Source organism: Syzygium oleosum, unplaced genomic scaffold (genome assembly GCF_021117445.2).
Source record: "Syzygium oleosum isolate NSW1041296 unplaced genomic scaffold, Sole_v2.1 Sole_v2.37, whole genome shotgun sequence".
Lineage (NCBI taxonomy): Eukaryota > Viridiplantae > Streptophyta > Magnoliopsida > Myrtales > Myrtaceae > Syzygium > Syzygium oleosum.
The window spans coordinates 2,197,678-2,222,766 of NW_026607521.1; the positions used below are offsets into that span (position 1 = coordinate 2,197,678).

Sequence of the window (25,089 nt, forward strand, 5' to 3'; positions counted from 1 at the left end):
AAGGTGTGATTTTTATATTTTTCCTTTATTTTTTCAACTTGGACCGTAGGTAATGTTCCTCTTTTTGGTCTTTTTCTTACAAAGACCACACGAAATATTCTTTACTTGCACAGGACTCTGGAGTCGCTTTTTTCTTCTTTCAATTTTTTGCTACAGGTTGTGAGTCACGTTGGAACAATACTTTCATAAATTGAGTGCACATGAGCCTAATCAATCTCAACTGTTGAATCACATGATCAACCTTCTGATCAACATGATCAACACAGGCATATAACTCAACAACTGAGATTAATAGGCTCTTAAACACCCGAATCATTCAAAAACTTTTCATCGCATTGATGTACTATATTGTGTGTTGACAGATAAATTTTAGCTAGTAAACTATTTATGCATTTCGTAAGAAAATTGGGGATTGAATTTGTCGATAGTAATGGAATTTGACCCTAAAAAAAATATCGACATGGCATAGTCTTGCATTCGCATTCTTTATTCAATTTTTGGCATTTAGAAATTAGGCACCTTTTTCTAGAATGGCATCTCCGTATAGAACATCTACTTATGGCGAGATCGTGAACAGGCCTGTTGCACAATCCGACTCGGAGTATTTCATGAATTTAAGGGTGCGTTTATTTTGAAGAAAATATTTTCCGGGAATTGATTTTTCGGACTTTCATCGGTTTGGTTCACGGAAAATGACCAATCAACCAATAACGCTTTCCGGTCAATAAAAATATTCATGTATAAATTTAGAAAGGTGAATTCCGATATGTAAGAAGGTAAAAACACTTTCCGGAATTGCTATCTTGAATTTTTTAATCTTTTTCTTTTCTTTTTTATTTTATTTTCTTTTCTTTTCTTTTACTCTTTTCTATTATTTGTTTTTTTCTTTTTCTTTTCTTTTTTCTTTTCTTTATTTTTCTTTTTTTATTTTCCTTCTTCCTCCTTCGCCAGTCGCCGGCCTCGATGACGGCCGACGACTAGTTGATCCAAGCAAGCCCAAGCTCTGTTGAGGCCGACGAGCTCAAGCTCGCCTGTGGTCGTCATCGGCCGAGCCTCGAGCTCGTCCGTGGCCATGACCGACCAGTTTGCGGCCGAAGGAAGAGGAAAAAAAAAGGAAAGAAAAAAGAAAAATCATTAAAAATTCGAATTTTTAGAAAAAGAAAATAAATATAAAAAATAATATAAAATTCGAATTTTTTTATTAAAAAATTAAAAAAAATCGATTTTTTTTGTCCGAAAAATTTCATGAGATTAAAATCATTTTCCAAATAATATCCAAACCCCAAGAAATGTTTTCGATCATATATTACCAGACAAAAGAAAATTAACAGTTTTCCTAGAAAATATTTTCCAAAAACTTTACATGAAACAAACACGGCCTAATTTCAAAAAAAACCCCAAACTTTATACTTTGTCCCAATTATACCCTGAACTTTTTTTTGTCTCAAGAAAAACCTCAAACTTTTCTCCGAGTCCCAAATCTACCCTACCGTTATAACTCCGTCCAATTAACGTCAGAAAAAAAAAAAAAAAAAAAACAGAACCAGCAGCTGCGGCGTGGCCAAGCCTTCGCCGGTGGCCGCCGCCTGGCCATACCGCGGAAGGAGCGGCGGCCCTCGCCCGGGCCTTCCCGAAGGCGGCGACCTCGCCGGCCCGCCGGCCTCGGGGCGAGTCGCCGGCGAGGGTCCGCAGCCCCGATCCTGGGCGAGGGTCGCGCCTCCCCGGATCGGGGCCGTGCACCCTCGCCGGCGACTCGCCCGGCCGGGCCAGAGGTCGCCGGCCTTCGGGAAGGCCCGGACGAGGCCTCGCCTCGGGGTCGGCGGCCTCGCCTGGGCCTTCCCGAAGGCCGGCGACCCTCGCCTGTCACACCCCGAACCCCCGTCGAGCCCGCGACATCCCGCCTCCGGTCGAACAGAGTGCGACGTCCTAGGAATAACGTCGCCGACCCAACGATCCATCAGAGTTAACTCGCGGCGGAAGCAATAAAAAAATCCCGGACATTAAAATTGGAGAACACCAGGAAGGAACAAATCGTCAAACCACCAAGCATATATTACACTTCCAAATATTTACATCATCCGCCAATACAAACCACAAAATAATTTATAAGCACACCGAACTATAAACTCCAAACCACCAAAATATCAAGATCAGCTCTCTAGGTCAGCACTATCCAAAAATGGGGCGCATCCTCCTCCCAGAACTATCCCCTACGCCCTCTCGAAGGCGTCCACTCTGACTCACTGTCCTCGGCATCACCACCTGAATCCTCCGCAGCTGTCTGCTCACCCGACGACTCCGAGTCGACCTCAATCTCGACATTCAAGTGGGGGCTCTGAAATGGTTTGGTTGAAACAACCATGAGATCACATCTCAATAAGTCACAACCTAAACCCCACCTAGGCTATCACGTAATTCCAGACACATCCAAACGCGCAACCAAACAACCACACAACCAGCAATCAAACATTCACACATACCTGGACTCTCTGCATACGCACCATGCACGTTAGCCCACAATCCCAACATACAATTCTTGCACACATGCCATCACACACTTTCCACATATCAATACACACGCCAATCATACCACAGCAGTACATCACAGCCGCGCGCGTGCCTCGATTATAAAGCAAAACCTACTTGGGCACGTCCCATACCATGCCTAGCAGATTTTACCCCATAATCGCGCACTGCATCACGCGATACAAACACACTCGCACACTAACTCACACCATGCATCACTTTCACAATCCTCACATGTCAAGCCAAATCCCGCTCGTTCTCAACCTTTCCACCACTACCGCGCCCGCGTAAAACGCATCAGGCCAACGGTCTTCTGACCTCGTCAGGCATCGACACCCCGTCGGGCCGGGCATCGTCACCTCGTCAGGGACGGCATCATCCCGCGTAAACGAACACGCCTCAGGACGGAATCCTACACACACTTTCCTTCTACCGCGCCCGCGTAAAACGCATCAGGCCAACGGTCTTCTGACCACGTCAGGGATCGTCACCCCGTCGGGCCGGGCATCGTCACCTCGTCAGGGACGGCATCGTCCCGCGTAAACGTACACGCCTCAGGACGGACCTCACCCCGCGTAAACGTACACGCCTCAGGGTCTCACTTTTCAAACCAATCCTACATTCCAGTACCTTCATTCCACTCAAATCACATTTGTCACACGGCCATACCTACACACTGCCAAACACGCACACCTCACACACATTTCAATATTTCACATTCTCGTCACACGAACACGCCACCCAATCACACATTCTTGGCACGCGAATACAATACGCGAATGCACTATCACACCACCACATCTCACGGCCAAACACACACGGCATATCACCAATCCACATTCAAACACACATTCAGGCTCAATTCCCGCCACAAGGGCAGCAACCATTCAACCTCGACACCCCCACCATTCCGCTCATAAAAACGAACATCCAAAGAATCGGGGTAAAATTGGGCAGTTTATACAGTGACCAAAATCCCATCAAAATAAATAGTAAACGAACTCCAAAAATTCTCAATTTTGGATATGTCACAAAAAACACTCCAATAAACATTTCTTAGGCAGAACACGAAATCCGGTTCAAACTGCAACCATGCCTTTTTGTCCCTCGAAATCAGACCAAAATCAGTTTGCTCCAACAGAATAATTTGTCCTCAAAATACATTTATTTCAACACCCAAATCACCTTGAAAAGCTTTGAAATTTTTATATGTTATAGCCACGAATGTCCCCAACAACTTCTGTGAAGGAAGAATTTTGAAAATAGGCCTGGAAAAATTTATAAAAATTCGAACAGACCCGAAGGTCGGGTGAACAGTAAATCGGGCAGTTTTATTTCGGTCCAAAGATGGACTTCCGAATGACCTCAAATGATTTCCAAAAATTCCCAAATTAAAGTATGTTATACCTCAAGATGTTGTGAACAACTTTCATGAAGAAACCTTCTTCAAATTCAGCCCACAAAATTCTCTACAAAAATAGCAAACCGGGCGGGTACAGTAACCGTGAATCCGCGATTCACCCCGAACCTCACGGATTCAAACCCGAACCGATTTCCACCGAATTCCAACCGCCAAAAGTCATTTCCCGACGTCTAATCTAACCCGCAACAACCACTACCAGCCATACTCAGCCACCAATAACCATGATCAACCACCAATAATCATTATCAACGCCTTAATTAACCTCTAAATCCTCTAAACCATACCCGAACGAGTCCGAAAATACCCGACGTCCTAAATAGGGATTAGATCGCGACTTACCCGAACTCTAGACTAACTCGGCTAGAGCTGCAAGGGGGAACGGCTGGCCGGCGGCGATCGGTGGTGGCGGCTTGCTCCGGCGATGCTCCGGCGATGATCGGTGGTCCAAGGCCGAGAGAGAGATGAGAGGATTTTTGGTGAGGGAGAGAGGGAGAGAGTTCTCTGTTGGGGGGGGGGGGGGGCTGCCGAGAGAAGAGAGGGAATGAGGAGAGAGAGAGAGGAGAGAAACAATTAAATATTTGGTCCAAGGTTTGACCAATTTTTTTCTTAATTCCAATTTTGCCCCTAAAACACTTGGTCCACATTCTTCCAAACCAAAATATCTAAGGGCGTTTTTGTCCAATATTTTGGGGCTGATATTTATCCACACTTAATCCCCAAATTCAATTTCCAAAATCCCCAAAATTCGGAATACCCAAAAATAGGCCTAGGGGCAAAATCGTAATTTTCTGGTCCCGGGGCGAAATTCCAATTTTCGCACATACGTGTTCCATATGTGCGTGGCCAACATAATATGGCGTCAGAATCGCGAAATTCACTTTCTAAGTCCTCGAAAATCGACTACGAAGTTCCGGGAATAAAATAATATTATTTTTCCAATTTTTGTCGAAATTCTAATTTTTGGCCGTAACCACTCCAAATATGCGTGGCCACTCTAAAATGACCTTGACCTCGAAAAATAACCTCAAACGACCTCAAAATCCAACATCGGTGTCCACAGGGGCAAAACCGTAATTTTTCCAGCCCCGGACCGAAATCTATTTTTTTGCAGAAATGGGTGGCCCCAAGGTTGGCCAAGCCGAAAACGTCCTCGGCCGCTCAAAATTGTCACTTTCAAAATTCTCGATTCCCGGGCCCGAATTCCAAGAAATGACTAAAATTGACCAATCGCGACTTTAGCTTATCTCTTGCTAACGGGTGGCTCATTAGGATTACGCGCTCTCGACCTGTGACTGACACTCAGTCAAATCACGTTTAAGTTTGCTCGAACCAAGGCGACCTCGATCGTCATATAATTGCGAGGGTCATCATTTAGTGCCCTTCGGACACGATCAATCAAATAGACCGGTCTCGGTTGGCTCAAAACATTCCTCGTCAATCCATATAGTCAAAGATCGAACCCAGTCGAGTTCTTTGGTCATGCGAACTCAATCCCGTAATAGCCCTACCCCTAAGGTTAGCATCCCGAGAATGCGCGGTTCCCGGGTGAGATCTCACTATAGCGCATTGGTCAAATTCATTTCCTAAATCCCGGGAAAAAGGATCGAAAATTCAGACTGTTACATCGCCGGCCCCGGGCGAGTCGCCGGCGAGGGTCTGCAGCCCCCGATCTGGGGCGAGGGTCGCGCCTCCCCGGATCGGGGGGCTGCGGACCTCGCCTGGGTCGGCGGCCACGGGCGAGGCCTCGCCCAGGCCTTCCGAGGCGGCGACCTCGCCGGCCCCGGCGAGTTGCCGGCGAGGGTGCGGCCCCGATCCGGGGAGGGCGCGACCCTCGCCCCGGATCGGGCCGCGAGACCCTCGCCGGCGACTCGCCGGGCGGCGAGGTCGCCGGCCTTCGAGAAGGCCGGGCGAGCCTCGCCAGGGTGGGCGACCCTGTGCGAGGCCTCGCACGGGGGTCGCGGCCCTCGCCTGGGCCTTCCGGAGGCCGGCGACTCGCCCGGGCCGGCGAGGTCGCCGGCCTTCGGGAAGGCCCGGGCGAGGGCCGCCGCTCCTTCCCGGGCCGAGTCGTGGCGGCGGCCACCGGCGAAGGCTTTGGCAGCGCGCCGCTTCGGTTCTGTTTTTTTTTTTTTTTCGACGTTAATTGGATGGAGTTATAACGGTAGGGTAGATTTGGGACTGGGAGAAAAGTTTGAGGTTTTTCTTGAGACAAAAAAAAAGTTCAGGGTATAATTGGGACAAAGTTTAAAGTTTGGGGTTTTTTTTGGAATTTGGCCAAACAAACACACCCTAAACAAGAATTTTTATGGAGGTTTTGGATAAGGCCCTAACATCCAGGCGAAGCCTAATCCCATTCCGTCACTTAAGGTTGATCCCACAAGCCCGATCTCCCTCTCCATCTCTCCAAATTCATCCTTACCATTAGGGGTGAGTAGTTCCCAGTCTGGTCCGATCCAAACCAAGAATCGAGAAGTGGACCGGGAGGACTGGTTCCCAGTTTCTAGGAACGGGGACTGGACCAGCTAGTCTTGGGACCGTGAACCGGACCGGACCATCATCGGTCTAGTCCGATTCCAATGGGACCAATCACTTATTGGTAAAGGCAAATGAGAATTAAGGAAATTAGATTAAGCTTTCTATTTTTTTAAAAAAATTAAAATGTAAATAAATATATATATATGAAAAAATTAGAAAAATATATATTTATCGGTCCGGTCCAGTTCTCACCCTAGAACCGGAATCGGTTCGACTTTTAGGAACTGGGAATCGGACCGATATTCCCAAGAACCGGACAAAACTGGTTGGTCTGGTCCAGTCCGATCCGATCCCGGTTTGGGCGGTCATCTTGCTCACCCCTAATTACCATTCCCTCCTTCTTGTTCACCGAAATGGCCCTCGTTTAGGCCACTTTCAGCTAGACAATCGTGAGGGAGATAAAAAAAAAAGCAACCGAGGATTAAAGCAGGTCATCGGCACACAAAATGACAAAGTGGGTTCAGTCGGTGCTAGCAAGAAGAGAGAAAAACGAAGAGTACTCCTTATTCGTGCAGGCGAGGATAAACCCAAAAGAGATAAAGTCCTTACCAAAAAAAAAAAACCCAAAAGAGATAAAGAAAACAGAGAAAGAGCAGAAGGTTGAGTGAAGCAAAGAGATGGCAGGGCATAGGCGCTGAACAGAGGAGAGAGGTAGAGCCTTGGTGCAGAAAGAGGCAGAGATAGAGAGAAAGAGAAGAAAGGGGTGCAGTTCGGAGATACAAAGGAGAGATGACAATTGGCCAAGGGGAGTGAGATATCCTCGGTCACTGGATGCTGCCGGAAAAGAAAAAGAAGCAAAAACAGAGAGGATGAGTTCCGGGGGCAGAGCACACACCCATAACAGAGAACTCATGGCACAAACAGCAACCTCTCGCACAGAATTCTCGAGCAAACTGTGAGAGAATTCTGGGCACACTAGGCACTAGGCAGTATATGCGAGCCAGAAGATAGAAACGCTGAAGGGGAATAAAGACCTTGAGAGGAAAAAGGGATTGGTGCATTCGATTCGAGGAGGATTCGGAATTTTCTAGCAGCTACTCTAGAGCATCAACCGGCTTTCGGAATTTCGATCTAATCTGGCACATGGGGATAATCGAAGGACAAGGATATGAGCAATCAGTGGCCTTACCCGATTACTATTCTTGGTACAACAAATCCAACCTTTCCCATAATGCAGGAGGGAAAATCATATTGGAACTTCCCCCAATACGGCCAGAAACATTGCTCAATACAAATGAAAAAATAATTTGAGCTACATGAATGCTCACCAATATAAAGAAGAAGAAAGCAAGCTCTGGGGAGTTTCTGAACAGCACGATGTGAATCAAGTGAAGCACGAATTGAGGCCTACGGAACCAGAAATAGTAAGGTGAAAATTCGACAACCAAGTCCTCTTCGCTTTTTTGGCTACGAGTGCGGTCTGCACTTGCTGAATGCTTTTGGGTGACCTCGTCTGCGAGTCGTGTTATCATATTCTCCAGTATGATGCCAGCAATGAGCTGAAGCTGCACGGAAGCGAGAAACCTAGTAGGATGTAGAGTCTTCTTAATTACGATAGAGAAACAAACATCCGAAAGGTTAAAAACTACTTACAGAAATACAGAATCAAGGGAATGAAAGATATCCTAAAGAACATATGCCATCCCGCAAAAGAAAAATCAAAATTCCAAGACATAAATTATATGTCTTGGAATTTGGAAACTTTCTTTTTAACAGTTCGCAAATCACTTTTTAACAACAATCGCCAGTTTACCTTCCTTTCAACAACAGTCGCCAGTTTTTAACGGTGACCAGATCACTTTTTAACGACAACCGCCAGTTTTTAACGGTGACCAAATTTGCAAACTGTGAAAAAGTGGGCGTTTTGGTCACTTTTTAACAGTTTGCAAATCACTTTTTGACAACAATCTAAAGGTGCAGGAGATAAAAAAAGAAAGTTTGTGATTTGTAAACTGTTAAAAAGTGGGCACCTTCGTAACTGTCTCAAAGGATTTTTAATAAGCTGGGGGTGGGGGGGAATCAGGTGGCCGGTAATTTTATTACCAATTTTCTAACTCCTTAAAAATTTATAATATTCTTCACATAAACAGGTGAGAGTTATATGTTGCGACTGTAGCCACTCTATTCGATCAAAAATATTTTCTTTGCTTAGATCGACCAGACTACACGCAAATTTGATATTATTGTTATTATTATTATTTCCAACTCTAGCAGATGCTCATCGATCGATTCCGGATAAAAGAAGCAGCACCAGTGAAGAGAATAGAATTATGGTGCAGCATGACTCGAGCTCTTATAATGTGTTCATATTACGAAAAGGAAAAGAAAACAACAGTTCATGAATAAAGAGATATATGGTCTCATTTGTATCGAATGTTGGTGCAGGCTTTATTATCTTTCTTGTGCTTCAATGTCTCCTCTTGAGTTCCTGTCATCGGATTCTGTTGCCTCAACTCCAACCGATCCCTCTCTCGAATCCGTTTGGGTCGATCCATTTTTTGCAGCGACCTTGTTTGAGTTCTTTCTTTTATCGATCCACTTCGAAATTTTGGTCACGATCCACATTTCTTCCTCTTCGTCCATTTCATTCTCCTTCAACCCTATCTTAATTTTATCAAGATCAGCAAGACGCTCTTCTTTACATTCTTCCGATTGGTTCTCCTTCAGAAGATGACTTTTGTTCTGTTTGTCCGATTGCTTCTCCTTCGGAGGAGGGATCTTAATTTCATTGAGACATATAAAAAGAATTCGGCATGTTCAGTTCCATGATTTATACTCAAAGAGGGAAAAAAAAACAAAAACTACCAAATCTGGAGTGCATAGTAAGTTGTAAGTTCAACTCACCTGCGATTTCACAATTGCGTATAATGGTAATGTTCTGTAGATGCACATGAACTGCACGAACACTCTGAGAGTGCGACAAATGCCACATAAGTGAAATCGATTGTTAGGCCTCAATTATTAACCCTATACAACTCACGGAGTATAGAACAATGATATGATTGACATGAGCAATAGGTCTTACCCTATTGCTATTCTTGGGACGACAAAACCAACCTTTCCCATAATGCAGGAGTGAAAATCATATTGGAACTGCATAGAGATACGAGAAAGCATTATACAGTTGGAATTTCCCCAATATGGCCAGTAACTTTGCTTAATTGAAATGAGGATGATAATTTGAGGGGTAATAATGCTCACCAATATAAAGAAGAAGAAAGAAAGCTCCAAGGAGTTCCCGAATAGCACGATGTGAATCAAGTTGAGGACGAATTGAGAGTTACGGAACCAGAAATAGTGACTTTGAAATTCGACAACATTGCAATCAGGGCGGGTTACATTTTCAGGATGCTTTTTGGCAACATCTTCTGCGAGTCGTGTTATCATATGCTCCAGTATGGTGCCGGCAACAAGCAAAAGCTGCACAGAAGTGAGAAGCACCAGTTACATGTGGAGTCTCCTTAATTCCGTGGGAGAAATAAACATCTTATATTTTTCAGAATTTTACAATGCAACACATCTTGTTCTTCAGATGGAAAACGTTTCTTAGGGACATCCACTCTCTGGAGTAAATTCCAGGATGAGCAAAATGCCATATCTTGAAGGGCAAGCAAACATAATGACTAGTAAAGTTGCCACTACTTACTGTCAAGGGGATGAAAGATATCCAAAAGAACGCATTCCATCCTGCAAAAGGAAAGAAGATACATAGTCGATAGACATGATAATACTATCATCAATGAAACAATGCTGCGGAATTGTGCTTAAGTCACTCACCGGCCACATTCACGAGCAAAAAGATCACTGCGAATATCCACAAGTACCAACTGCAATGGCCAAAAACCGAAACCAACAAGCCAAGAGCTCAGCACTCTCTGTTTACTATATATATTCTTGTGAGAAGTCATAACGTACTGTCTTCCATGAAAAGTCCGTCATTACTGCCGTAGTTATTCAGTACTTTGTCTCCGATTACTAAACTTACGTCTAGCTTTTCAATTCTTTTTCATTTTGTTTAGTTGAGAATAATTGGGCCTTAATTATGAGAAGAGTTTGGAGATTAGGAGTGGCAATTACACCCAACCCAAAAGACACCAGCATTACCACGTTCCGAATGGCAAGCAAACTTAAATAGCAGAATTCTATTATATAGTGCCAAAAATGTGGAATTTTTTTCCGTCAAAATAAACTTCGATAAAGGTTGGTAAGTGTAAAAACAGGTAAATCACTCCATGAAAAGTTGATATATTCACATAATAGTTGGTAAATTTAAGGCATTGGTAAGAAATGTAAATAAAAAATTGGTAAAAAATAAGAGAACTTTTTGTCAGAAATAAAATGAAGTTTGTAAGTTGAGAAAAAACCAAATAAATGTGGGCAACAAACTCATAAAAGAGTTAGTAATGCAAGACTAGTAGGTAATATAATCATAAAAAAGGCCGGTAAGCAAGACAATAAAACTAGTAACTCAATAGTAAAGGTTGTAAAATTTTGAAACAAATATAAGTCGTTAAGCGACTCTATGATAAACCAAAAATAATTGACAACTTAATCGAAGAAAAGTTGGTAATCACATATAAAAGGTTGATAATTTCATATAATAGGTGGTTAATATAAGGCGTGAGTAGGTAAATAAACATTGGTGAAATATAAAAGAAGCTTTTTTTTGGGGGGGCCAGAAATAAGAAGAGTTCGTAATTAAAAAATAAACAATATTTGATGTTGGTACTAACTCAAAAAAAGTTGGTAACGCAAAACTAATTGATAACTTAACCGCACAAAGGTCGTTAATTACTCTAATTGAGATTGGAAATTTCTAAAAGGATTTGGTAAAGTGTTGGTAAGAAAGGCAAATAATTGTACAACTCAATAGAAAAGTTGGTTCTGACCAAAAAAAAATATAAAATTTGGTAAATTTAAGAGAATAGTAATAAACATTGCTAATAAACTTAAAGGACGGTTGGGTAACCCAAAAATAATTTAGTAACTTAATTGAAGAATAGTTGGTACATGACACAAATGAAGGTTGGTAAAATCCTTCAATAGTTGGTAAGTCTAAGTCGTTGGTAAGAAAGGCAAATAATTGGAAGTTGGTACACTATAAGTTTTTGGTTTGTCAAAATTAAGGGAAGTTGGTAATTCAAAGAAAAATCAAATAAACATCGATAGCTAACTCAATAAGAATGGGTAACACAAAACTAAATGGTAACTTAATGGGAATTAAGGTGATAATCATTTGAATTGAGGTTAGTAATTTCTAAAGTTAGTCAATAAATTGAACGGGTTGGTAAGCAAGACAAAAAAAATTGGTAAATCAACGGAAGAAGTTGATAATCACTCTAATTAAGATTTGTAATTTCTAAAAAATATTAGTCGGTACATTTAACGGGCAGTAAGTAGGGCAAAAAACAGTTGGTAACTCAATAGAGATATTGCAAGGTTTTAAAAAATAAATAATTGCAAGTTGACAAATAATCCAAGCGAGAGTTGATAAATCAAAATTGATTGGTAACCTAATGAAGAAGGGCTAGTAAATCACATAAACAAATATTGAAAATTCATACAAAAGTTTGTAAGAAAGACAAATAAAAGTTGGTAAAAAACATCAATAAATTAACAAAAGAAAAACCAAATAAACATTGGTAAGTAACACAAATGAAAGTTAATAAATTCAAAACTAATTGGTAATTTAGTCGGAAAAAAAATTGATAAGTTACTAAAATAAAGATTGGAAAATTCATATAAGAGTTAGTTATTGTGAAGCATTAACAAGAAAGGCAAAATAAATTGTGATAAAAGATAAGAAAAGTTGATAATTTGCATATCATTAAAACGAGTTAATAATTTCACCGAAAAATCAAATAACCGGTTTCCATTTTTTTATTCAAACATTTGCCAATTCTTTCGAAAATCTATCAGCATAGAGAAAGGCACTGTTTTTCCAAAAACAAAATACAAACGGAATAGTTGAAGTGGAAATATAATTCCTTCTTGTCGATAAAGTGACATATTCTCTCTTGTTCCGTCATTTTCAACTCGATTACTCGCTCGCCAAGTTTAAATCTCCCAAAAAAAAGAAAGAAAATATGCTTCGTTAGCATCAAAGGTGTACTAATTAGTAATTACCTAATTCCAACAATTTTCTCAAAATCTTTTTTCACGGCACCAGGTACAAAGCTGCGAAAAGCTTCCCCCCGCTTATCCAAATGCCGTGCCTGTAAAGAAGACGGAAAAATTATTGTATGAAGCATTTCATCGAAATTAGTGCATGACTAGTCTACGATGGAAAATTAATTCTACATTTGCAGAAGAATGGCATACCATAAAATTCAAATGAAGCGCCCGATACTCGAACTCAGTCACAGAAGGATAAAACTGCTTGAAAAATGAACACTGCAGAACACGAAGATATGTAAAGAGAAGCCTATAGCTCTACGTGAACTTCTTCACTGAAGAGTGTTGTTGCATTGTATATCAAGAGACTCATAGAGACTATTACCATCCAGCCAAACGCTTTCGGTTTATTGCCTAAAGCGAGACAACCTCGGTTTTCTGGTTGCTTCTGTAGTAATTCTGCAGGTCCAAACGACATAGATATGACCACTTTAGTCAGATTCACAGAAAACGGAGACGGGGAAAGAACACTAGAAGTGCCAAAAGTTGTGTACGGCGCTCACTTTGGTGCCAAAAACTTCAAACGGATCATTTAAGTGTCAAAAGTTGTGAAAAACGATCACTTAAATGCCACTTCACCGGAAATCCGACATGGCATTTTTTTTATTAATTTCTCGAGCTGATGTGGCTTGCCGGAGACTGATGTGGCTCGCCGGAGGCTGATGTGGCATTTCTTTTCTTTTTTTTTCCTTTTCTTTCTTTTTTCCTTTCTTTTCTTTTTTTTCTTTTCTTTCTTCTTATTTCCGATGGCCGGCGTCCGGCCATGGCCGGCCTTGCCGGGCGTCGCCTTCCTCCGGGCGAGGCCCGGCGAGGCCGCCGTGGCCTCGGCGAGGCCCTCGCCGAGGCCACGGTGGCCTCGCCGGGCCTCGCCCGGAGGAAGGCGACGCCTCGGCGAGGCCGCCGTGGCCTTGGCGAGGGCTCGCCTCGCCGAGATCCGGCCAGGTCGGCCCTCGCCGAGGCCACATCGACCTCGCCGGGCCTCGCTCGGAGGAAGGCGACACCTCGGCGAGGCCGCCGTGGCCTTGGTGAGGGCTCGCCTCGCCAAATGCGGCGAGGCCGGCCCTCGCCGAGGCCACGACTGCCTAGCCGGGCCTCGCCCGGAGGAAGGCGACGCCCGGCGAGGCCGACCTGGCCGGTGGCTGGCCTCCGGCCATGGTAGAAGAAAAAGAAAAGAAAAAAGAAAAAAGAAAAGAAAGAAAAAAAAATCAGAAAAAAAAATATTTAAAAAATTGAATTATACACGTGGAAATGCCACATGTCATTAAAATTTAAATATAAAAGTCACGTATTAAATTTGATCGGAATTTCTTGCCGTTGGCACTTAAGTGATCGTTTTTTCTCCGATTTGGTACTTAAGTGATCGCCGGCGTAAACTTTTGGCACTTAAGTAATCCAAATGAAACTTTTGGCATTAAAGTGAGCTCCATAGATAACTTTTGGCACTTCTGCTGTTCTTCCCCCAAACGGAGACAATTGGTACCAGAAATTCGAGAAGCAAATGAGTCTAGTGTGACGGTCTTTGCTTACTGTCATGCAGTTCGTGATAATGCTTGCTCCCGACATCAGGGTGCGCCAATTTTTCCCATCGATGTATCTAATGAACACAGCAATGTGGAAGGCGAGTGTCACAGAATTGGTCCAAGATACGTTTGGAGAGATTTAGAATGTAGTATATGTGCCATACCTTCCAATATCCAAGCACTATTTTGAACACACACAGAATCACGTGGAAGGTAGCTAGCACAAATATGAAGATGTCCAGGTGATGGAGTGCTTCAGCTGTCAGCAATGGCACCTTCCCCTGGAAAAATTAAAGTTGCACCAAAATGTTCTTTGTGAGACCTTGTATATTTTTCTCATATAATCTTTTCGATATCTCTCTCTCTCGTAACGTTATAGATGTGCAGAGACTTAATTGTGCTGATTTATTAAATGATGTGACAGACTATTGATGAATATTTAAAATGCACACTTTGATTATTTGTTGTGTTCACCTTACAGTAAATCATGCAATTTTATAAACAAATTAGGAAACTAGCATTTGTATCCCCATCATTACTTATATCATCTCCGTTGTCACGATAAGGAGAATACACATAAACGAAGTTAATGAAGACAGAGCTTCGCGGGGCAGGCTGGTGGAATAAAATTACCTTTTCACCGCAGAAATCAGTTGAAGCAGCAGCCTCAGCAAGGAGGCGGCGCCCTCGTGCTTCACTGGACCGAAAGAAATTAGTGAAACGGGCTGGGGTGGAAGACGAGTCGAGCTTCTTGCAAGGAAGCCACACGTTGGCAAGCCTCTCCGATATGCAAATCTTCCCTATTCTTGTTTGGAACACCGCCAGGAGCAGCGATATGAACCCCAGCAGCATCAACTCTGCACCAACATTGATGACGTTAATGTAAAATTCATATTCGCACCCGTCTGAATTTGACGTTGTCAAAAGGAGGGGTCAAAAGTAGATCCTTCACCTTCTTTGATCTTCCGTAAGGCGCCGAACAGCGGCTCCCATCTGGACTTCTTTAAAAGCTGCATTAATTCGACGGTAAACTCAAAGTTACACAGCGTTCTTTGATACCAAGAGGTGTCTTGGAGCTAAATCTTTAGAAAGGTGATACGAGCGAAAGAAGACAGGCACCTGGCCAGCGCAAAGCAGGAATCTATCGACAGCAAGAGAAATCAGAACTATACTGAAGCAAACTAGAGCCACCACCCACGACGGCGTGAACTCTAACGTCTTCTCTTCTGCTCCGCTATCCGCCATATTCTCTCTCTCTCTCTCTCTCTCTCTCTCTCTCTCTCTCTCTCTGCGTGTTTTTGATGTACCCTCCTTCATATCCTCACACACCCATATATATAGGATGACATAGACACGTAAATATGAACCCATGTGCTACTCTTATTTGTTAATAGAATACCAGTGCACAGACTCATCTGTGCGATGAAGATGGACTTAATTAACAAGAACGCGGCAATACAGAACTTGAAAATTGCTCTTCCAATGCCCCGAATAACACCTCCCGTTGACTCCAGTTTGTCGCTAAAAATCGGGAAATATTGTAAGGCAAACTTCACAGCTACGGAGACAAGGCAGCTCATGCAAAATTGATTTAACATAAGCTTCTGACAGGAGAATGTATAAGTTTGAGCTCCAATTCATTTCATAATAATCTATGCACCCCGGTTCCGGTTCCTCTATGGTTGTGATCATCAGATTTGGGTATTCTAGGTGTAATTTGGAGTTCTTGTCCCTATTTGACATGGACGTCGCTGTTAAAGACTTTTTGGAACGTATTCCAAAAGGCGGGCTCAAAATGAATAATCGCGCAATACTCGATGAGCGAGTCATAATGTTTGATCTAGATGGAGTCATGGGGCCTGCGATACCAAATGGAAAAGTTGGTTCAGAATGCAATGTCTCGGCCAAATCAAGGCATCCATTCGAGGTCGTTTTCGGACTCAAAATCCGTCTTTTCAACGTGAATTCGGGTGGTTTTCTACTTTCATAGTGTTTAATTGCACATTATCGTGCCTTTCGTTATAACAAATAGGATTTCTTTAGGATTTCCTTATTGATTGTGCAAACTTGCATGTTATATGTTTTCACTGGCTCACTGTTCTTAGCTAGTCAACGAGGTTTGTGGTAATTTCTTAGCGAACAATTAACCATAATCTTTTGTGGATTCTAGATTGCTTATAACCCTTTTTTTATATAGCATTTGTTGCGTGTTTACGACTCTATCTAATTTTCTGAAAGAGCAATACCATTGACTCCATGATTTTCGTGCTCTCACCTAAAACAGAGGATTTAAAAAAGACCCGGATGAAAAGACTTAAGACATGTGCAAGTCATATGAACCCTCAACCAGGCAAGTTCGTCATTTTTTTTTTTGTCAAGAGGCAAGTTCGTCATTTAAAAGTTATCTTTTCCATTGTTTTCTGACAAAAAAATTTAACTAACAATTAGCAAGTGTGAAGTCAATTTCACGCTTCGCTCACTCATTCGAGCTGTTTGGTCATATGTCTTGAATCATGATTGGTGGGGTGTTGATGAATTCGGAGTTTATCAATATGAGGTGAAGAAGCTCCATGACATAATAAAAAAATAATTTTATTTTGACCAATTAACAAAAATGAGAATGAAAAAAAGGGCTTCCGCTCCAATGAATCCGCTTCAAATAACGTTAGTTGGGGAATATTTTTATGCAATGTCAACTTTATTGGTCGATGTTAAGGCCGACAAAAATTAGTTGGGTCAATGTCAATTAGTCAATTTTTATTGTTAATCTCCAACTGTCCAGTGACTTTAAGGGGGGAAAAAATAGAACAGTGGAAACAAATATCGATGTTTAGCTGTAATTGTCCAAACAGAAGGGAGTTGACAATGGACAAGACCAAAAAGGGTATTGAAACAGGAGGCAGACTTAAGAAAAATAGCATTTTGATTTATTTAAGTTGGGAAATGTGAACGGAAGAGAAAAATAATATTTTGTTCATTCACATTTCTCAATCTGATATCAGAGTTGAGGGTCCTGAGTTCAAATCTTTTCAGATTCCATTTGTCTTCTCAATTAAATATTAGATCACTTCCATATGTTCTAAAAGCTTAAATATTAAATCACGCCTTCATCTAATAGCTTAAGTTTTTATGATAGTTGACACTAGTCCTACAAAATCTCACAATTTAGTTGTATTTTGAATGTGGTACATATATCTAGATTCAACTAATGTCCATGAATGCAGATAATCGCTCCGTCCTTGTTTACCGGATAATGCTCCATTCATGAGTGGCGAGTGTGGCATCAAGATTACTACGAGCGGAGGACCCTTTATTGCATAACTAATGCCACATCACATTCAAGCTAAACTTGATCGAAAAGACAGGTTTTAACAGTTGACCACACGGCCATTACCTTAATTGTTCTAATACATGGTGGAAAGAGTATGGAAACTATTGTTTTGAGGTAGAAATCAATAGGCACCATACAACTTTTCTTCATGTTTTATGTGATTAACTTGACTTAACACGGATAATATTTCTTTGGTCCCAGGCTTCCTCTCAAATTTAAGCAATATAAATCTCGTCTGTTGCACATTGGGTCAAATTTTAATAACGTTATTTTACTGTTAAATTCATTAAATGAGGTAATGTTTGCATCACATTCAACGGTCAGATGGACATTAGCAAAACGTTACCAGCACACACAAATAATGAGAAGGGGATGAATAAAATAAATAAACAACATTTTCACATTGATTATACACGATTAAAGCCTTAATTGATAGCCATTAGGGCCGTCAAATGGGTGGATTGAATTGGGTAAAAAATGATCCGATCCAAATTGATTTATTTTCACATTATACATTTTTTGCTACTCATACGTGCCCCGACCTAGACCTAAATCAGACCTGACCTGAACAGGGTTTCAGTTCTTTGCAATTGTTCTTCTTAAATTATTCCCCCTAAAGAATGAGTGACTCCAAGGGCTGGCTAGCCGAGTCGGTGAGGAAGCTCAGTTGGTCGGGTCGGATCGTGGGCTAGGACTTCACATGACACATGAGCAACATGAAGATGTGGGTAAGTGCCACGATAACGGATAAGAACACCTGCGTGGATCAGTTCTGGGGTTGGTTATGAGATGGGGCGTAAAGGTGGCGGTGATGCAAAGGGTAGTGGATTTTGCCCACATGATGAATAATGCCCTCTCTCTCGTAAACCGATTCGCTTCCACCTCGGCGTTCACTGAACAATTTGGTTCAGTTCCCGAGTTGAACTGGACCCAATGCTCACCCCTAAATACTCGTCATCACACCGGCTATCGCGTCCACCTCTTTCTTATGTACACTTGCCCAAAACTTACAACCATTAAAAGAGTTGTGCTCTCACCTCATTCTGATGATTACAGTCAAGAAGGATGCGAAACCACCACAATATTCATGCCGTTTTCTTATTGGGAAAATGACACAAATAGCCCCTGATCTTAGGCCCGATGTGCAAAGTAGTCATTGAACTTTCAAATTATTCAATGTGGTCCATGAACTTTATCCCAATATGCAATGTGGTCCCTGAATTTTATAATTTGTTCAATGTGATTCATGGACTTTTGGTACATATTCAATTTAGTCCTTGCACTTTATAAAAATGTTCAATGTTGTCCTTGAACCACATTGAACAAATTAAAAGTTCAGGGACCACATTGCACATTTTTAAAAACATCAAACATGTAAACTAAATACACCACATTGTAGAGCATTTTGATACGAGAACGCCGATACCAAGCACGCTGCAAACGGAGCCTGGACGTGCCCTCAAGCATTGCCTAAGTGCGCAGCACGTGTGGCACATGCTTAGCTGGATCAAACCGGCCTGAATTGCCGATTCGGTTCGGCCTTATTTTCTGGTCCGACCAGTTTTGACCAGTCAACGGTCAACCCGGGTTGGTTCCCAGATCTGGTCCTCAAGTCGGGTCGACCCACTGTCAACCGAGTCAACCCACGTCAGCGGATTGTTGATGTCATGATGACATTAGCCCCGGGCACCTCAACCATAGCACCTGCAACGCGCGCGCTAGGCGATACCCGTGCGTGGCGTGCGTGGGCATCGCACGCCGTCGCTGCAGCGGTGCATGCGGCATCCCCTGGAGGTGCGCCACCCATCAAAAAGCTCGCGTCGATGAGCTCTTTTCATTTATGTGATCAAAAATAATTTTCATAGGCCAAAAATTCCGAAAAAAAGCCCAAATACAAAGGTTCTAGCTTTAGACTATGGCGGCTCTAATACCACATGTAAGTTGCGAAAAGGACACCCAAGATCTCTATAGCTAGAATTGAGAACACTGTAATTGAAAAAAAAGGGATTTGCGCACCTAATTTAAGATCTATTGTTCTTGATGCGAAATAGCGATAATCCTCAGCACAAGTGCTTCTCCTCTATTACCCCTTGTATCGCTAGTTTAATGAGATTGCCACTCACCAATCATATTCTGCAACTGCTACTTATGTGAGATTATTTGTGTATCGGGGTTACGGAAGAGACTTGAGCTTTATTTAAAGAATTTTCAGCCACAAGCCCTCTCATCACAGGCGAGCCAGACTCATATTAGACAAGTTAAGAATTTTTATATCTCATCTTATTAGATCAATCCCATATAACGGTAAATTACAATCTCAATTAATTTAAGTCATATCAGAAAAACTCTTACATGCACGACTCTAGCATATGCTCATCGATTGGTTCTCGGGTAAAAGAAGCATCACCAACGAGGAAAGAAGTATTGTGCAGTAAGACTCGAGCTCCCGTTTTGTGTACATAGTAAGCAAAGAAAAAAGAAACAGAAGTTCATCAACAAATCAATTTATGATCTCATTTGTTTCGAATGTTGGTGAAGGCTTGGTTGTCTATTTTGTGCTTCAACGTCTCCTATTCATGTCACCGGATTGTTATCTCAACTCAAACAGATCCCTCTCTCGAACCGGTTTGGATCGATTCAGTATTTGCGTCCACCTTTGAAAATCTTGGTTTCCTTCTGTTATCGATCAACTTCGAAATCCTGGTCACGATCCACATTTCTTCCTCTTCGTCCGTCCGATTCTCCTTCAACTGTATCTTAATTTCATCGAGATCATCAAGACACTTTTTCATACATTTGTCCGAACGGTCCTTGTAAAGCGTCTTAATTTCCTCAAGATCACGACACATTTCTTTCCGTTTGTCTGATTGCTCCTCCTTCACATGCATCTTCATTTCATTGAGACAAATGAAAAACATTTTGCATCCTCAGACCTGTGATTTAAACTCGGAGAGAAAGCAAAACTACCAAATCTTGATTGTGGTTGTAAGTTCAACTCACCTGTGATTTCATAATTGCGTATAGTGGTATTATTCTGTAGATGCACATGAACTGGACAAACACTCTGAGAGAGCGACACATGCCACATATGTGAAATTGATTGTTAGGCCTCGACTATTTACGATATACAACACAGATTACAAGACAATGATAAAATTGACATGAGCGACAGGTCTTACCCAATTGCTATTCTTGGGACGACAAAACCAACCTTTCCCATAACGCAAGAGTGAAAGTCATATTGGAACTGCGGAGAGATACGATGGCGCATTAATTGGAATTTTCGCCATATGCTAGAAACTTTGCTTAACATCACTAATGATAATGACAATTTGAGTTATTTATACTCACTAATATAAAGAAGAAGAAGGCAAGCTCCAAAGAGTTCTCGAATAACACGATGTGAATCAGGTTGCGGACGAGATGAGGCCTACCGAACCAAAATTTATTGTCTGAAAATTGAACAACCAACTCCTTTGCACTTTCTTTGGGAGGAGAGTTCTTTTCATTTTGTGAACGCTTTTCGGCAACCTCTTTGGCTAGTTGTGTTATCATATGCTCCAATTTGGTGCCGACGATGAGCAAAAGCTGAGCAGAATTAGCGAGAATGCCTCTCATGATCTTTTTTCATCATAAATCATTTGGAATTTGCAAGATATAATGACTCAGAAAGGGAGTTTTTATCACTACTTACAGTCAACGGAATGAAAGATATCCAAAAGTACGCATGCCATCCTGCAAGATTGTACCAAGTAACGGATTGCAATGATGATGTCTTTCTTCTCAAAGGCAAATAAGAAAAGAAAGATACTATCGAGCTCCATTCATAACCAATATTGATTTCATTCGGAAAGTCGAACTTTAATTGCAGAAAAACATCACTTCTTGTTCTGCTAAAACACAACGAAACCAGTTTGACATGCATATTTCAGGTTTCAAACAGGGACTCACAGTCAAGTGTGTTCATATGATTTCTAATGCAATAATATTAAGATCCAAAACAATTTTTCAACGTCATTAATAATGATTTGCTCATCCTTAATGAAAATTTTCCTTGTATTAGGGAAGCACTGTTTCACAGAATTTATTTTTCCTTTCACATATTACATTGTGTATCGGGCTAATTCAAGGCATAGTAAGAATCAATCATTTTAGCTCATTTTATGGCCAGAATGTATATAACTCACAACCATTCTCCAGGAAGACCATGTGATCTGGGAATTTTGTGTCTGTATACTAGCATTCAACTTGAGTTGCTTTACCAAACATCTTTTTCTCCATGATAGTCACCAACTTTCTAGTTACCACTACTAAACAGAATAATTATGCATGCTTACGTCACTCACCGGCTACATTCACGAGCAAAAAGATAACTGCGCATAACCACAAGTACCACCTGCAATATTTGTAAAAAAAAATGCAAATCAGTATGCCTGAAGAAGAGCTAAACATTCTTCAATATCTTAAGTATCATTTTTGTGAGAACGTCATATTGTATTGTCTTTCATGAATTTAATAATGTCCAAGAAGGATTGGTTGGTTCAATAACATTCTCCTATTCATAAAGTAAAGTCTGGTGCTATATTTTTTTTGGCCAAAAGACATTTATATGTGTAGTAGTGCCTTCAAATTAGGATGAGTAATTTGACATGTTCCAATGGAGATTCATCCTGTCTCATGCAGAGTGGGGCGAGTGACACTCGCAATTCATTATTTCACCCTAGCAAAATGATATAGTTCTTTCTCGTAAGAAAAAAAGAAATTTTTCTTCACTCTCAATTCATTCTTCAAGCCTAACTTTCACCATGGCAACACCTATTTAAATTGCTTTCTGTAAAGCCTAATCGATTTACCTGATTCCAACCATTTTCTGAAAATCCTTTTGCACGGCCCTGATTATGTACTGAAAATCATCCTTTGGATTGTCCAAATCATATGCCTATGGACATGACAGAAATAATAACTTATTTATTTAACCATTTCAAGGCCAAATATGATACAACTAGGACCCAAATTAAATTTCAGAATAAGAATGTCCTATACGTACCTCGGTGAAGTTCAGACGAAGAGCGATGTACTCAAACTCGGTCACAGAAGGATAAAACTGCTTGAAAAATGACATCTGCAGAAGAGGAAAATTTAAGACAATGTTGGGCCTCTCGTCGAAGAACTCTTCCTTCCAGGTTTTGATAAATATCTTCCGTAACAATTTTGGGTATATTTTGCTCATTTTAAGTTTCTAAATACCCTAAACTTGATCTATTTAAGCATACTGTGTTCATGAAGCATACTGTGTTCGTGAAAAAAGATGTAAAAGTTAAATATTTATCCACATAACTAACACTGAAGTTTAGTATAATCCAATGAAATTAGACTGTAGAACATTTTGAAAATTGTATGACAGTTGAGGTTGTAAAGATACACTCAATTTGGCAAGACCCTCCAAACTCTTTCTCATTATGCTGTCGGAGGGAGCTTCAAGAGACTTGATGATTTACCACCCAGCCGTGTACGGCTGTTTTGTTGCCTAGCTCGGTGAAAAAGCGTTGAGTTCTGTTGCTAGTATATTTTTCCATCTTCTTCTTGAATATATCTGCAATTCTACCAAGAATAGAAATATCTCAATCAGAGTAGAAAAATTTTGGAGACTAAACATAGATGGATTCAATGACGTTGCTCCCCTCCCTTTCCCGACATTGCTTGAGGAGGATGAATTCAACGACAGTACCATTTCGCAGTTTAAAATGATGCGTGCTCCCCGAATCATGTTCCTCCAACTGGCTCCATTGACGTATCTAACCGCATGGAAGGGCAAAAATAATGTCACAAAGTTGATCCAAGAGATGCCTCTAACTTTTGTATAGAATTTCCTGATTTGCATGAGTTTTACTTTTCACTTTTGAATTTTTATGAAATTGTAAAACTCAAATAATGTACACATGAGATCACATATAGTTTTCTCATTTCTTTTCGAAACTTAAGTGCAATATATTGTTTGTAAAATATTGAAGAGAAACAGAAAGTAACAGAAAGAAATAGTTGAAGTGACAACAAGGTCATAGCACACACCATACCTTGAGATATCCAAGGACTACTTTTAGCGCACAGAGGACCACGTGAAAGGTCGCCAGCACAAATATGAAAATGTGAAGGTGATGGAGGGCTTCAACAGACAACAATGCCACCTTCCCCTAAATAAAAATAAGGACAGTTGCACGAAACATTCAATGTGAGAGATCGTGTTGGCTCGTCTAAGTTGTCAGATCTGTCTTAACACTGAAGATTTGAAACGACTTGTATAATAAATGATTAGTTAGACTCTTAATCCGTCACAAAAACTTGTGTCCATTTACAGTTTATCATATAATTTTGTACATCAATCTTTTAAATTAGCCTTTGTATGTTTAAGATTTCTATAGTTATAGAAGAAGAAGAAGAAGAAGCAGCTTTAGTAAAGTTACCTTTTGACTGCAGAAATCGGTAGCAACAGAAGCTTCGGCAAGGAGGCAGCGTCCTTGCGTTCTGCTGGAAGTGAAGGAACTAGTAGCGAAACTGGTGACGGTGGAAGAAGAGTCGGGCTTCTTGCAAGGAAGCCAGACATTGGCAAGTCGCTCCGATATGCAAATTTTCCCTATTCTAGTTTGGAACACCCCTAAGAGCAGCGATATGAAACCCAGTACCATCAACTCTGCCAACGTCGTCGTCACCCAAAAAACCAAAAAGAAAAAAGAAGCATTTATGTGCAGCACATTAGCATTGTGACATAGTAAAAAAAAAAAAAAGAAGGATCCTCACCATCTTTTATCTTCTGTAAGGCGCCGACGAAAGCCCACATATTGTACTTCTTCAAAAGCTGCACTCGACCGGGAAACTTGAGTTAGCGAATTGTCGATGTGGCGATCGACATGTCAAAGTTAGACTTTTGGAGAGGTCGATACTCTCAGAACTTAGGAAGTGAAAGTTATCACCTTGCCGACGCAAAGAAGAAACCTATGAACAACGATAGAAATCAACACAATGCCAAAGCACACTAAAGCCACCACCCACGACGGCGTGAATTCTAACGATGTCTTGTCCTCTTCCGCATCCGCCATTCTCTCTCTCTCTCTCTCTCTCTCTCTCTCTCTCTCTCTCTCTCTCTCTCTCTCTCTAAATGCCCCGCCTTCGAATTCTCATATGGTACATTTTCACGCATCTGGTGACTTGTTCTTCCGCTGGCTCAAAGAAACTGCAATTATCATACAAGCTCATCTGGTGGAGGGAGTTTTGTCTTGGTAAACACGTACCTCGCGTTGACTTCAATCTTATCACCTAACAAGAGAAAAACAACATTTTGTCTAATAGAAACTATTATTATGATTAGCCCGCTAACACGAGGTATGAACGAGGTTTGTTGTATATTACTTTTGAACATGCACTGGTGTGTTTTCCTCGATTCTACATTGCTTATTAATTTTTTAATTCGTCACAGAAAAAAAAACTATATGTGGCACCAAAAAATAATGCTCACAAATTATTGCTTTACAAATTTTTTTGGTCTTTATTACGATAAAAGAATTTATAGCAGCATTTTTTTGCGGGTC

The 25,089-nt window shown here is 41.3% G+C and overlaps 2 protein-coding genes and 1 long non-coding RNA gene across 3 annotated transcripts; all 3 read right to left on the reverse strand.

The window, feature by feature from the left end:
* Window positions 1-2,025: 2,025 nt before the first annotated feature.
* On the reverse strand, window positions 2,026-4,459 carry LOC130135731 (uncharacterized). Its single transcript, XR_008814975.1, has 2 exons — window positions 4,289-4,459; window positions 2,026-2,335 (listed from the first exon to the last, which is right to left on the reverse strand). It is a non-coding gene; the product is annotated as an uncharacterized LOC130135731 (long non-coding RNA).
* A 4,413-nt stretch (window positions 4,460-8,872) lies between these two features.
* On the reverse strand, window positions 8,873-15,437 carry LOC130135721 (MLO-like protein 15). Its single transcript, XM_056305340.1, has 14 exons — window positions 15,295-15,437; window positions 15,128-15,185; window positions 14,809-15,032; window positions 14,340-14,456; window positions 14,183-14,249; window positions 12,981-13,054; window positions 12,803-12,874; window positions 12,608-12,753; window positions 10,259-10,308; window positions 10,128-10,168; window positions 9,683-9,901; window positions 9,507-9,574; window positions 9,326-9,389; window positions 8,873-9,199 (listed from the first exon to the last, which is right to left on the reverse strand). Exons 1-14 carry the CDS (start codon window positions 15,418-15,420, stop codon window positions 8,873-8,875), a joined length of 1,653 nt encoding a protein of 550 aa, XP_056161315.1. The 5' UTR covers window positions 15,421-15,437.
* Window positions 15,438-20,106: 4,669 nt separating this feature from the next.
* On the reverse strand, window positions 20,107-24,600 carry LOC115677007 (MLO-like protein 15). Its single transcript, XM_056305341.1, has 13 exons — window positions 24,475-24,600; window positions 24,302-24,359; window positions 23,968-24,194; window positions 23,581-23,697; window positions 22,554-22,628; window positions 22,360-22,445; window positions 21,853-21,902; window positions 21,201-21,241; window positions 20,858-21,094; window positions 20,686-20,753; window positions 20,507-20,570; window positions 20,355-20,394; window positions 20,107-20,276 (listed from the first exon to the last, which is right to left on the reverse strand). The coding sequence occupies exons 1-13, from the start codon at window positions 24,598-24,600 to the stop codon at window positions 20,107-20,109; spliced, it is 1,359 nt and encodes a 452-aa protein (XP_056161316.1).
* Window positions 24,601-25,089: the final 489 nt, after the last annotated feature.

Coding starts and splice junctions, on each gene's coding strand:
- LOC130135721 (XM_056305340.1), bottom strand. CDS start 15,420: ATGGCGGATAGCGGAGCAGAAGAGAAGACGTTAGAGTTCACGCCGTCG. Junction 9,902..10,127: donor TATCTTTCATCCCCTTGACA/GTAAGTAGTGGC, acceptor ACTTCTGTGCAG/CTTTTGCTTGTTGCCGGCAC. Junction 9,390..9,506: donor GTCCCAAGAATAGCAATAGG/GTAAGACCTATT, acceptor TCGCACTCTCAG/AGTGTTCGTGCAGTTCATGT.
- LOC115677007 (XM_056305341.1), bottom strand. CDS start 24,600: ATGGCGGATGCGGAAGAGGACAAGACATCGTTAGAATTCACGCCGTCG. Junction 24,360..24,474: donor TTCTTCTTTGCGTCGGCAAG/GTGATAACTTTC, acceptor GGTCGAGTGCAG/CTTTTGAAGAAGTACAATAT. Junction 22,629..23,580: donor TAGTCCTTGGATATCTCAAG/GTATGGTGTGTG, acceptor CCTCTTCTGCAG/ATGTCATTTTTCAAGCAGTT.